Here is a 15069-nt window from a genome sequence, read left to right on the forward strand (position 1 = left end):
GTATAGGTCGAATGAGTGTTTTGTAAGCCACCTCCTTTGTTGATGGACTACATTTTCTAAGGACTCTGGTACCCGCCTTAGCAACAATTAATTTTATATGATAATTCCACTTCAAATCGTTCCGCACGCATACTCCCAGATATTTTACAGAAGTAACTGCTACCAGTGTTTGTTCGGCTATCATATAATCATACAATAAAGGATACTTCTTTCTATGTATTCGCAATACATTACATTAGTCTATATTAAGGGTCAGTTGCCACTCCCTGCACCAAGTGCCTATCCGCTGCAGATCTTCCTGCATTTCGCTGCAATTTTCTGATGCTGCAACTTCTCTGTATACTACAGCATCATCCGCGAAAAGCCGCATGGAACTTCCGACACTATCTATTTGTCTTTATTTGTCTTTAACTATGATTATGCATTTTATTCTTCATGCCCATCAGTGAACTAACAAGGTAATCACCGTTAGTTACAGTACGCTTCTGACTTCGGGTGTACAGCTGTTGGAAAGTGCCAGCAAACGCATCTTGTGGAACCGCTCGAAGCACAGTGGTCACGAGTCGGCGAGCTCAGCTCTCTCACTCAAGGCAAGAGACTGTCCTTCAACACCTTCCTTGTTCTCCACATCTGGCGCTGGCAGACTTGTTTTTCTTTTCCCCGCCTTAGATACACCCTGAAAAGCTTAAGCTTCGCAGACGGTGCTACGAGCGATTCAAGAAGATGAATATGCTGACAGTCTCCAAAAGCCAGTAGTGTGTTGCAGCTAATGGTGATTATTTCGAAAGTCATAAAAGGTATTTTACTTGTAACTTTTGCTTTCTTTGTTCTCTGAGACCATTCATCAGTTTTTCAGATGCACCTTGGAGCAACGTGAGCAGGCAAGGGAACATACTACTTGGAAGAATCCTAAGGAAATGCAATCCGACAACAAAGGAAGTAGGTTACAATACGCTTGTTCGCCCACTGCTTGAATACTGCTCAGCAGTGTAGGATCCGCACCAGATAGGGTTGATAGAAGAGATAGAGAAGATCCAACGGAGAGCAGCGCGCTTCGTTACAGGATCATTTAGTAATCGCGAAAGCGTTACGGAGATGATAGATAAACTCCAGTGGAAGACTCTGCAGGAGAGACGCTCAGTAGCTCGGTACGGGCTTTTGTTAAAGTTTCGAGAACATACCTTCACCGAAGAGTCAAGCAGTATATTGCTCCCTCCTACGTACATCTCGCGAAGAGACCATGAGGATAAAATCAGAGAGATTAGAGCCCACACAGAAGCATACCGACAATCCTTCTTTCCACGTACAATACGAGACTGGAATAGAAGGGAGAACCGATAGAGGTACTCAGGGTACCCTCCGCCACACACCATCAGGTGGCTTGCGGAGTATGGATGTAGATGTAGATGTAGAGTGTAACAATAAAGACGGAAATTTGCCATCTAGCAAGAATGAACAGATACTACCCCTCTTAAAGTAGTCCTATAAACTTTGTAATCCAATCCAATTTCTAAGTGTATAATTTCAGTCACCAACTGTAAAACAAAATTTTTACTAATTTAAGGCAGCAGTCATTTAACAGAAATTATGCAACACTTAAAAAATATTTTTGTAATTAAGTAAACCAACACTTGTAATATTACTTTATCTAATGAATCGTGTTGATGATAATAATTGGTTGGTGGATAAGTTCGTAGCGTTTTTGTTTTGCATTTGTAGTTCTCTATGGTTATTTAAGTTTACATATAGTAATTTTCTCTCTTGTAGATAGTGAGTGGAGCTGCGGACGCTAGAAAAATGGATTGTCAAGGGGAGAAACTGGAATATTCCGACATATTCTTCTCTTTGAGTTCAGTGGAGCGGTGACAGCAATGGGGACAGCCAGAAACAATTGCACCATGTGTGGGGATAACGCCATTGGACGCAGCACGGCAAGAACGTGGTTTTCTAGGTTGAAGGAGGTTCGTGGTTTGATGAAGTTCGTTTAAACGTATTAAACCACTATGACCCATGTCAGTGTGCTCGAAAAGTGGCAAATGCGACGAACTCTGATCATCATTCCACCATCGAATCACATTTGCGTTCAATGTGGAAGATTTATGGGTACCGCGTGCTATAAGTCAAAATTACAAAGATCAGCAGGTGGCCATATATCCCTCTCTGCTCGCTCATCATCACTTGTCTCGTAAACAACACCGACCATCCCTATTCTGTATCTGAGCCATGTATCGACTCGTGCTACACCTGGTATTTAGATTGCATTGGTTTTCCTTTTCTTCCCCTGACATGTTTGTTTGATATGTTATCTGTCATTAAGTGGCTGCTTGGTTGTCTTTTCCCTCTGATATCGATATCTGCGTTTTGCTTCCGGGATACTGCTAAGGAGGAAGTGAGATCTGTGACCGGTGGTAAATTTGTGCGGTGGCCTGGAAGTAGGGGCGTTGTGCTCTCAGAGTGTCTGGTGGACACGGGAGGGCAGTGTGGCTCGCCACCGCGGGCCAGGCGTGGTCGGTTGTACCGAATCCCCCCGTGATGTATGTCGGTTGTGTGTAACGACCGGGTGGAGTTGACGGAAGAGCTCGTCGCGGGTTGGTTGTATACAGAATCGCCCCACGAGTAGTTGCTGTTCGTTTCACCTTGGTGGGACGTTAACAAACTTCTTTAAGTCCTCCGTGCTGAAAAGGAAGACACCTAACATGAAGGAAGGTCTCTACCCGTCAACGTTAAAGAGAGGACGTGAACGCCAGTGACAGAGCGTGTTGTCGCGTGACCGTGGCGTGTTGGGTACACTGGCGACGCGTGCGCGGTCGGATGTGTGGATCCTTGCCATCGGAGGTCGTGTACTGCCTGTTCGAGCATAATTACAAGTTAAGTTAGTGGAAGATTTAATCATTAAGTAATAAGTTTGCGTAACCAGTGTCTCTTCTGCCTTGTGGCCTCCGGTGATCGGATTTCTTGTCACCAGCACCAGTGTAATTGAAGACAGTGTTCTTTCCTCCTCCTCTCGTTACTGCCCGATGGGAGGTGTAGTTTTGGCAGTTTGTTTCGCTATTCTGTCTTGTGTTACGAGTAAATCCATGCTTCTTGTTGGTTGATCATATGATCGTTCATTCAGGACTGTGTGGTGTAATGTTTCCTTGCACGAAGTTAGCTCTAATTCTGTCAGCAAGTTAAGCCATCTTATTACAAGTTTTCGCTAGCTATAAGTCGGTGCAGTGACCAGCCTGAGTGTGGCAATTGCGTTTACGGGAATATTTAAATTGGTCAGTATTCTGTCTAGCCTGAGCATCCCTGAGCGGGTGATTTGTGGCCGCCTTACATTTCCGTCATATGTTATGTTCTAATGATATTCCAGGACACTTTTGTTTAAAAACTTTTTAAATTCCTCCTTTCCTTTATTGCCAGTAATCGTGTGTTTGCTGAGACCTTTGATTTTTTTAATGGCGGTGTTGGTAGCTTCACTACCTCACTGTACTTTTATTAACAGTTCTGTATTTACTTTAGTAGCCTCTTTACTAATGTTGTTAGCTTTCTTTAAAGCTGTTGTATTGCTATAAATTTCTTGAGTGCCGTTAGCGGCGTGTTTAAAAGGTTGTTTATTGCCGTACTGTTAGTTTCAGTAGCTTATGAATAAAACATTTGTGTGTGAAAATCTCAACTCGACAGTAAACTAGAAATTTGGCCCAGCTTCCAAACTTGTGGTGTGGCTTGTAGTAACCGTAACCACTGTCTGTGTCAGTATCGTTACTGGTGACGAGAAATGGTGTATTTATGCTAACGTAACGAAAATAAAGGAATGGTTGATCGCAAACAAAGTAGCAACTGCCTGTACGAAGACATGCGCGCATACACAAAAGATAATGATATTCATCTGGTGGAACAGTGACGATGTGCTGAAACTATGACTGCTGACATTTACTGTGAGCAGGTGAGTCAACTTGCAGACGAAATCCAAGAACAACGAGTGGGAAGACACATGAAGTGATGCTGTTTCACGATAACGTTCGCCCGCTTTCTGCTAGACTGACAAGTCACTATGTAGGAGATGATTTAGGAAATCATTCCGCTCCCACCTTATTCGCCTGATCTTGCGACCTCAGATTATCTTCCCCGCTGTCTGTCGAACAACCTTCAACGAAATTCGCCTCGGGAAAGTTGCCCCAGCGTTGGCAGACGGTTGTAAATGCTGAAGGAGACTATATTATTGATTGCGAAAGTCTGTTACTTGTATCTGTCGTGTCGATTAAACTTATGGAATAACTACGAATTTTGCGCCAACCCAGTAATACACTCCTGGAAATGGAAAAAAGAACACATTGACACCGGTGTGTCAGACCCACCATACTTGCTCCGGACACTGCGAGAGGGCTGTACAAGCAATGATCAACGCACGGCACAGCGGACACACCAGGAACCGCGGTGTTGGCCGTCGAATGGCGCTAGCTGCGCAGCATTTGTGCACCGCCGCCGTCGGTGTCAGTCAGTTTGCCGTGGCATACGGAGCTCCATCGCAGTCTTTAACACTGATAGCATGCCGCGACAGCGTGAACGTAAACCGTATGTGCAGTTGACGGACTTTGAGCGAGGGCGTATAGTGGGCATGCGGGAGGCCGGGTGGACGTACCGTCGAATTGCTCAACACGTGGGGCGTGAGGTCTCCACAGTACATAGATGTTGTCGCCGATGATCGGCGGAAGGTGCACGTGCCCGTCGACCTGGGACCGGACCGCAGCGACGAACGGATGCACGCCAAGACCGTAGGATCCTACGCAGTGCCCTAGGGGACCGCACCGCCACTTCCCACCAAATAAGGGACACTGTCGCTCCTGGGGTATCGGCGAGGACCATTCGCAAGTCTCCATGAAGCTGGGCTACGGTCCCGCACACCGTTAGGCCTTCTTCCGCTCACGCCCCAACATCGTGCAGCCCGCCTCCAGTGGTGTCGCGACAGGCGTGAATGGAGGGACGAATGGAGACGTGTCGTCTTCAGCGATGAGAGTCGCTTCTGCCTTGGTACCAATGATGGTCGTATGCGTGTTTGGCGCCGTGCAGGTGAGCGCCACAATCAGGATTGCATACGACCGAGGCACACAGGGCCAACACCCGGCAACATGGTGTGGGGAGAGATCTCCTACACTGGCCGTACACCTCTGGTGATCGTCGAGGGGACATTGAATAGTGCACGGTACATCCAAGCCGTCATCGAACCCATCCTTCTACCATTCCTAGACCGGCAAGGGAACTTGCTGTTCCAACAGGACAATGCACGTCCGCATGTATCCCGTGCCATCCAACGTGCTCTAGAAGGTGTAACTCAACTACCCTGGCCAGCAAGATCTCCGGATCTGTCCCCCATTGAGCATGTTTGGGACTGGATGAAGCGTCGTCTCACGCGGTCTGCACGTCCAGCACGAACGCTGGTCCAACTGAGGCGCCAGGTGGAAATGGCATGGCAAGCCGTTCCACAGGACTACATCCAGCATCTCTACGATCGTCTCCATGGGAGAATAGCAGCCTGCATTGCTGCGAAAGGTGGATATACACTGTACTAGTGCCGACATTGTGCATGCTCTGTTGCCTGTGTCTATGTGCCTGTGGTTCTGTCAGTGTGATCATGTGATGTATCTGACCCCAGGAATGTGTCAATAAAGTTTCCCCTTCCTGGGACAATGAATTCACGGTGTTCTTATTTCAATTTCCAGGAGTGTAACTGTAATTTTGTCAGATGTATATAAATTGGAGATAATGACCGATAAAGAGAGGGGGGAAGTGGGGGAAGTGAAATGGAACTTCTGTAATTTTATTCCACTGAACACAAAATCGGGATAAATGACTATCGAAATTGGCGGTACGAACGCCGGTCTGTTTTCAGCGAGCTGTATCGATCTCTTGGGCTTGGACGCACATAGTGATTTTAATGGGAAGATTGTCATACAGCGGTCGCAACCCCTTCTGTTGTAAGCTGGCCCACAGTTTTCGTAACTAGCCATCCTTATCTTCGGTATTAACACACGCATGGAGTTGACGTCGGAGCTGCTCGCACACAGGTTGTAGTGAGAACAGATGTGGGGTACTTCCGACGTCTGGTAGGTTCTTCAGACAAGTGTGCCGCGGTGCCTTTGAGAGACGGCTTAATAGTGCCATGAGACGGAACGCCTGGGGATGCAGGATGGCTGTGACGTACTGCTGTGCCTTCACAGTTCCTTGAATAACTGCTAGCTCTGAACTGAAGCCATAGGTGATGGCGCCTTACTGTGATGCGAAAGTTGTGTATTTGCAGATAATATATTTAAGAATAATTCTATTTTTTAAAATTTTTCTCTTGTGTATACACATTGGTCTCTTTCTCATTACATTTCTACGCCGAAGAGCCAAGGAAACTGGTATACCTGCCTAATACCATGTAGGGATCCCGCGAGCACGCAGAAGTGCCGCAACACGACATGGCATGGGTTCGACTAATGTCTGAAGTAGTGCTGGAGGGAATTGACACCATGGACCCCGCACGGCTGTCCATAAATCCGTAAGAGTACGAGCGGTGGAGATCTCTTCTGAACAGCACGTTGCAAGGCATCCCAGATACGCCCAATAATGTTCATGTCTGGGGTACCTGGTGGCCAGCCGAAGGGTTTAACCTCATAAGAGAGTATCTGGAGCCATTCTGTAGCAATTCGGGACTTGTGTTGCATTGTCCTGCTGGAATTCCCCAAGTCCGTCGTAATTCACAATGGACATGAATGGATGCAGGTGATCAGACAGGATGCTTACGTACGTGTCACCTGTCAGAGTCATAATTAGATGTATCAGGGGTCCCATATCACTCCAGCTGCACATGCCACACACATTTACAGAGCCTCCACCAGCTTGAACAGTCCCATGCTGACATATAGGGCCCATGAGGTTGTCTCCATACCTGTACACCTCCATCCGCTCGATACAATTTGAAACGAGACTCGTCCGACCAGATAGCATGTTCCCAGTCATCTAACAGTCCAAGGTCGGTGTTGGCGGGTCTAGGAGAGGCGTAAATCTTTGTGTCATGCAATCTCAAGGGTATACGAGTGGACCTTCGCCTCCGAAAGCCCACATCGATGATATTTCTTTGATTGATTCGTACACCGACAATTGTTGATGGTTCAGCATTGAAATCTGCAGCAGTTTGAGGGAGGGTTGCACTTCTATCACGCTGAACGATTGTCTTCAGTCGCCGTTGCTCCCATTCTTGCAATATTTTTTTTCCGACCGCATCGGTGTCAGAGATTTGATGTATTACCGGATGCCTCATATTCACGATAAACTCGTTAAATGATCGTACGGAAAAATCCCGTCTTTATCGCTGTCTCGGAGATGCTGTGTCCCATCGCTCGTGCGCCGACTATAACACCACGTTCTGACTCACTTAAATCTTGATAACCTGCCACCGCAGCAGCAGTAACCGATCTAAAGAGTGCGCCAGATGAGTGAGCCGACCGCGACGCCGTATATTTACACACCTCCGTATTTGAATACGCATGTCTGTACTAGTTTCTTTGGCGCTGCAGTGTAATTGAATATCGAAATTGGCAGTACGAATGCAGATCTGTTTTCACCGAGATGTTTCACTCTCTTGGGCCTGAATGTACCCAGAGGCGTTATTGGGAAGATGATCATACAGTGGTTGCATCCCCTTCTGATGTAAGTTTTCGTAACTAGCCATCTTTATCCTTGTCATTAACAAAGGGATGGAGTTGACGTCCAAGCTGGTCGCACGCAGATCCCATTGAGAACAGATGTGGGGTACTTCCAACATCTCGAAGGCTCTTCAGAGACAAGTGTGCCGCGGTGCCGTTGGAAGACGGCTTGATAATGTCATAGGGGGTAACATCTGGGATTCAAGATGTCTGTGAGGTACTGCTGTGCCTTCAGAGTTTCTTGAATGTCTTCTTGTTGTGAAATGAAGCCGTGAGTGATGACGCCTTGCACAAAGATGCGGTGGTTATGTATTTGTAGATAATATACGAGGCGTGTTTTTTAAGTAAGTACCGTTTTGAAATTAAAAAAGTCGTGCTAAGATATCTCAATAATTTTATTTTTACATGAAATCTTGTACCTTAATCTACGCACTGACGCCATTACAGTCTGATTCTTCCTTGTTTACGTTGAGTGCTGAGTGTTTAAGACGCCTCCGATAATCGTGAGTCCCGCCGACTGCGAATTACGGGCTGTTATAAGATTTCTCAGTGCTAAAGGCCTAAAAGCGACCGATATTCATCGTGAGATCTGTGCAGTTTACGGAGAAAACATTATGAGTGATGGACTGGTAAGAAAGTGGGTGAGAGCATTTACAGATGGCCGCACAAATGGGCATGATGAACAATGGAGTGGGCGTCCTTCGGTCGTTAATGAAATTTTGGTGCAGGAAGTGGACAATAAGGTGAGAGAAAACAGAGATTTCCTCCTTGCGGGATGACTTTCCTAATAATTTCTCGTATTGTTTTGTATGGAATTGTGACCGAGCACTTGAATTACCGAAAATTGTGCCTACGTTGGGTGCCGAAAATGTTGACGGATGTGCACAAAACCAAACGTTTAGACAGTGCACTGACTTTGCTCGGGAGGTACCACAACGACGGGGGTGATTTCTTAAGCCAAGTTGTTACGGGCGATGAAACATGGGTGGCCTACGTCATAACAGAATCAAAGCAACAGTCCATGGAAGTTGAGCAAGGGCGTCGTTTTGCTGCAAGACAATGCCCGTCCGCATGTGGCGAATTAGACCAAACATCTCACCAAGTCTTTTCGGTGGGAAACGCTGGATCATCCTCCGTACAGCCCCGATCTTGCGCCCAGTGACTACCATCTGTTCCTGCACTTGAAGAAACACCTGGGCGGTCAGCTCCTTCAAGACGATGACGAAGTCAAAACAGTGGTGATGCAGCAGTGGTTAACAAGTCAGGCGGCAGACTTCTATGAGGAGGGTATTCAACAACTGGTACAACGTTATGACAAGTGCCTCAATATTGACGGAAATTACGTAGAAAAGTAGATTAAGGTACAGGCTTTCATGTAAAAATAAAATTATTGAGACATCTTATCACCTCTTTTTTTAATTTCAAAACGGTACTTACTTAAAAAGCACACCTCGTATTTAAAAATTATTCGTTTTTTTAAGTTTTCTCTGCGCTTTATACAGATTGGTCTCTTGGTCATTACAGTTCCATGACTATAACGAGACTGAAGACGAATATATACAGATTTTATAGAGATTTTTCAGGCAGAAGCTTTCCTCTGCCCCTCCCCCTATTATTATTTTCTGCCTTCGTTATTCAAACCCCCATTATTTACTTCGTTTGTTTGTGAAAGGGTAACTATTCGCTAGTTCAGAATAAGTTATCACTGAACTTCATTAATATCAGCCAAGCTCCTTGATGAACAGCTCGACGTCCAGGAGATTATGGAACACCGTGACACCTAATACATAGGCCACGTAACGTTGTCTTCAACAGTATGTATTTTTGCTGTGACAGTACTGTCTGAAAGGTACAAAGACGAATGTGACGAAAACTGAAAGAAGAACCGTAAGTTATGAAACTAAATTTCTTTTTAAAGTGATAATTTTTTTTACGTTGGTATAGACCACTGTTAAGAACGCTTTACGCCCCATTAGAAAAAACTAAACTAAGATGTCGGAAATCAGTATTGAAACGAATCAGATTCATGTAAGTGGAGAAATAGCAGAGAGAGAAAGGTGCGCATCGCATAATTTGTGTGAAATAATATCCAAATAATGCTTAAACTTTAGCAGATGCACCATGCAATACAGAACTGTAACCTTGCTACAGATGGCACGAGGGCGATCAGACTGCGACCGAATTCGATTGTCAAAATATAATAAAATTCAGCATTCTATTTTACGATGCAGTTCCTAACCACTACTAAAGCTATTTAACACCCCCAACACAAAACGTTAATACTTTATGTAATATATTTTTGTTTTCACCGGCGTTGTGATAGTTCAGAGAGAATTATTGTAAAATATTATCGATACAATTTTATAGGAACATTGTTTTTAATAAGATTGCTATCACGTTGTAGCCAGGTTGCTCTCTCGGCATACTCTTTCTTTCGAGGCGCGTTCAATGAGTAACGCAGCACATTGTTTCCTGAAAGCAGGTTTGGTTTTATTCATGATTCTAGTACGCCAAATTATACCGCACTGTTTTGGATGCAGAACCCTAGTTTTCAACATAATCTCCTTTCAGTGTGACGGCCACATTACTGGGAGGGCTTGTATGCCTGCAAGGTACCACCCTTCTGGGCGACGTCGGAAGCGACGTCAAGCTCAACCACAAACCTTCCCACCATCCACGTATTGCTTCCCGCGGACTGCATCCTTCACTGGGCCAAAGAGATGGAAGTGGGAAGATGCGAGAACCGGGCTTTAGGGTGGATGAAGAACGAATGTCCAATGATGTTTCGTGAGCTCCTCTCGGTTTGCGTAGACATGCGAGAGTCCTTCGTTGTCCTGGAGAAGAAGGTTTGCAAGTTTGTGGCGACGAACACGCTGAAGTCGTTTCTTCAATTTCCTGAGGATAAAGCGTTACACTCGCGAGTTGATCTTTGAACAATGAGGGAGGGCGTCACACCGAACGACCCACTCAAGGTCCAAGAGGATCGTCGTTATGACTTTACCGGTTGAGGGTACGCCCTTGACCTTTTTCTTCAGAGGAAAGGTAGTGTGGTGCCACTTCATGGATTGCCGGTTTTTTCCGATTAGAAGTGATGAACCTATGTTTTATCACCTTTGACGATGTTCGACAAAAAGTTGGCACCATCAGGCTCGTAATGCTCTTTATGGTCTTCTGTTAGGCGACGAGGAATCCCGCGGTTACACATCATTGAGGACCCCAACTCATGGACGAGTGAGTCAGCACTGCCAACAGAGACGTCCATTTATGGAGCGAGGTGTTTGATTGTGATGCGTCGATCACCTCAATCGTGGGTGTCCGCACGTTCCAACACTGCAGGATTCACAGCTGTGTGCGGCCGGCTGGTATGCGAGAGATCGGGCAGGTTTGCGCGAGCTTGCTGCGATGGCGACAGATGCCTTGCCCAACGACTCATCATGCTTTTGTTCACTACCAGGTATCCGTAGACATTCTGCAAGCGCCTATGAATATCTACGATGCTCTGGTTTTCCGCCAGAAGAAACTCACTCGCAGCTCTCTGCTTGGAACACACCTCCATTGCAAATGCCTTTTTGAAGGACACGCATAGCACCACGACCTATCGGAACCTCACGAAACTGTAGCGGCTGAATCAGGTATATTACACGATGTCTCACAACAAATTCAACGTCGTTTTTTTTTTTTTCAAATGAAACTATCGAGAAAAGAAAATATGATGCATCACACATTCAACGCCCCTCGTATAGCTGTTCTTAATGTTGCTAGTTTGATTAACTACATACCGGTATTGGAAACTTATGTCCTGAAATGCTAGAGCATGCGGTTCAGTTCATGTGCAATCTGAAATTTCATTAAAACTTTGAACATAGCTGCTAAGGTTCAGCGACCATGTCAGAATTATATTAGAACAAATAAGCCCTCGGTCACATATATTAAGTCAAAATTGACCAGGTTTCGACGCTACTATGAGCGTCGTCTTCAGAATTAAATTAACTGTTCTAAGACATATTAGGCATATAATACATTAAGAAAATTAAAGTTTGTACTGACTGGAAACAGATGCAGTACTTACAACTCACATTTAAAAAAATTCTAAGGTGGAAAGGCGACGTCACGAATAGTTGTAAATAAGATGGCTAGCCGCTAAGGGCTGCTCGTACTTGAGTGAACAAGGGTTGCAAGACTGAGGTGCCCACGTTAGAACGTGTGGGCAACTAAACATGGTGTTGCTACGAGCGCCATCTAGTAGCCGCAGAAACAACTAGGCTACTGTATATTCAAAATTAGACCCATGAAATTGTGATGAAGCTGATTCAGGCATAACGTAAGCACTAATAATAGGATGAAGTTACATATTTATCTGCTTTAACCACAGATACATTTTGTAAGGTAAAAAAAAAATGTCATTATGACATACAAGAAGACAGCAAAGATGTAACAGGAAAGCAACATTTCGGCAAACTGCATGAGGAAATCTGAATCAAAGATAAAGCAATGGCTTTATACAGTCGAAAATGTTTTTATTTCGCAGCTGCAGCTGTTCGTTGAGAATGAGGCCATCATGACGAGAGAGATGTTTGAAAATCTCCAATTCCTCAAAAACATGTAACCTACGCCCCTTCTTTTCGGTATGCAGAATATTGCAATCGCCTATGGCTTTAGGCACGTGTCCAGTAATTAAGAGATGATCGGCAAAGGATGATTTTAGGGGACTGGTGCCGTTCTTTCTCAAAAAAATGTTCTTTATATCTGATGGTGAAAGCACGTCCAGTTTGCCCTATATAATAGGAAGAGAAGGTATCACAGATGATCTTATAAACGCCAGAACTTTTCTGTAGGCGAATGGATTTCAAATTATGAATGAAGTTTCTCTTCAGATTATTATTAGTAGAGAAGGCACAATTGCAGTTGTATTTGTTGCAAAGCATGCGCTGAATCTGATAGGAAATGGGTTCTACGAAAGGAATAGAAAAACGTGTTTTGGGGTTAATTTCAGTGCATGAGGTGTTGAGCTTGGTAGTTCTTGCAGTTTTCTTTTTTAGGATATCGTCCACTATGTTAGCCGTTTATTCATTATTGACTGCTATGGTTTTAAGTAAATTAATCTCCTCATTAAACTTTTCTGTTGAAAGTGGTATAGAGGTGGCTTGGTGGACGGCAGAGTGAAAAAAGGCCATTTTTTGAGACTGTGGATGAAAAGAGGAAGCAGGCAGAATTTGCTCAGTATACGTTTCTTTCCGAAAAATATTGAAAGTGATGTTATTGTCTTCTATTGTAGGCGTCAAGTCTACATAATATAACTGGAGGTTTTCGTTTTCAAGTTTCAATAGTGAAGGAAATTTTTTCATGGAGGTCGTTAAAATGTTTAAATATATGATCAGTTCTATCGGCGGGTCCGTTATAGATGACTAGAATATCAACGTATCTTGTGTAAGAAAGGATACCTAGTGAAGCGGCTGAGACACGGTTAAACAGTTTCTTTTCCAAGGAATTGATAAAGATGTCGGCAAGGATGCCGGCTAAAGGGTTGCCCATAGCGAGCCCATCCGTTGAATTCAAAGTAGTTGTACTTGACAACGACATTAATGAGATTCATAAAATCGGTAATCTGTTCATCTGGTTGATCTTTTTTAAATTGACGTAATTTTTCTTCCACAATGATGAGCGTCTCATGTACCGGGACATTTGTATAAAGACGTCGCCTTTCCGGCTTAGATTTTTTTAAATGTGACTTGTAAGTACTGCATCTCTTTCCATTCAGTACAAACTTTAATTTTATTAATGTATTATATACCTTATATGTTTTATAACAGTTAATTTAATTTTGAGGACGACGCTCATAGTAGCGTCGAAACCTGGTCAATTTTGACTTAATATTTGTGACCGAGGGCTTATTTGTTCTAATACGAAATTTCAGTCTTGGTACGAGAAGGGCAGCAACCAGTAGCATTCAGATACACTGTTCTGATAACAAAACCTTCGCTGATATCTGCGAAGGAGGTCCTCCAGTATATCGTTGTCAGTCATCTGATTGTAACGAAACTCGTTCAGTTCCATAACCAAGTGATAGCTCTTTCACACATCTACAAGTAGGTGAGTTGTCTGCTGAATACCGTTAACAATCGAGTTGGCGCCGTCATCATTCTTACGTCAGCAACTGAAAGCAACCGCGGCACGAGCTTAAACTTAACGTAGTAGATGTAAGCTGATAAATAAGGCACACATTATCAGATTGGCTGCCGAATCTCAGACCACAGCCGGAGTGTTGTCTACTCACGTCATTTCTGCTGTGCCGCTTGCTGAATACTAAAGCCCTTCCCTAAGACTGCGACTGTGTGACGTAAGGAGAGCTCAGATAAGATAGCCTGAAGTACGATAACGAGGAGGGAACAAGGTATGCAAACAATAGCCTGTTACGAGCTTTCACTTGGCGGACAGCGCCCCGGCCGCGGCACTGACGAACGGAAACATTCGTCGGCTTAAGTTTATCGCCAATGACCATGATGTGAAGGAGACTTGAATCATAACAAAGTCATAACAAGCCAAATACCAGCCTGCAACGTGCGACGCTCTCGTAAAAGGAGTGGAATTATTGAGGAGGAGACTTGATCCTATTTGATTATACTGATTGAGACAAACCATTAGCATAATGAAGATCGGTATTGGGAAATGTGTGGCTTCGATTAGATATTTGACTCACTACTGCTGAAGCCACAATCAACTTGAACTGTCTGCAGTCGCATGACTCCGCAAAATACTTCAATTGCCAGTGATATTACAGTCTAATTAACCAGACACTGGCTAGTCATTGGGAATAATAAGTAAAATAATGTGCAGCTGGTAGCATTAAATAAAATAAATGATATCCAGTCATGTCATAATTAAATGATGTAGTAGACCAAGAAGATTTTAATTGAAATGGTTGATTTATTCATTCAGTGGTCATTTGAAATAATTAAAAGTAATGATCCTACATAAATTATTTAAATAATTAATAATAAAATAAATAACACAATGAAGCTTGCTATAGTGCATTAGCATGAAAATGTATCAGATTCAGGTTACCTTCCATTAGGAACATGGGTGCACTCAACGATTATTTTATGACTTTCAAGTTATAGAGCACAGCAATCAGTCGTTCTTTTCTTCCAGGTTTTATTCGTCAAATCTACATTTCCGCTTGTGCCTAGTAATTATCAATGCACTATTTCATAGTATCAGTGCATGTTCTAGCACGTCATTCCCCTATTGTTTGGACTTCTGTCACAGTTCTTTCAAGACTACTGCATAATGAAGGTAGACTTTGAGGGGAACACATCGATTGGCTTCACCAGATTTCCCAACACTAACTGTTCATGAAGTTCAGCTCCACAACACGTCTCAGATGTTGAATTTATGACGA

General features: G+C 44.1%; 1 protein-coding gene across 1 annotated transcript in view; it reads right to left on the reverse strand.

Moving 5' to 3' along the window:
* Positions 1 to 13956, reverse strand: part of LOC126336077 (ankyrin homolog) — a 57842-nt gene extending 43886 nt beyond the window's left edge. The window contains exon 1 of the mRNA XM_049999557.1: positions 13945 to 13956. Within this exon, the coding sequence (XP_049855514.1) occupies positions 13945 to 13949 (5 nt within the window). The 5' untranslated portion in view covers positions 13950 to 13956. The remainder of the gene's footprint in view (positions 1 to 13944) is intronic.
* Between the last annotated feature and the right edge of the window lie 1113 nt (positions 13957 to 15069).

The sequence above is a fragment of the Schistocerca gregaria genome, chromosome 2, assembly GCF_023897955.1.
Source record: "Schistocerca gregaria isolate iqSchGreg1 chromosome 2, iqSchGreg1.2, whole genome shotgun sequence".
Lineage (NCBI taxonomy): Eukaryota > Metazoa > Arthropoda > Insecta > Orthoptera > Acrididae > Schistocerca > Schistocerca gregaria.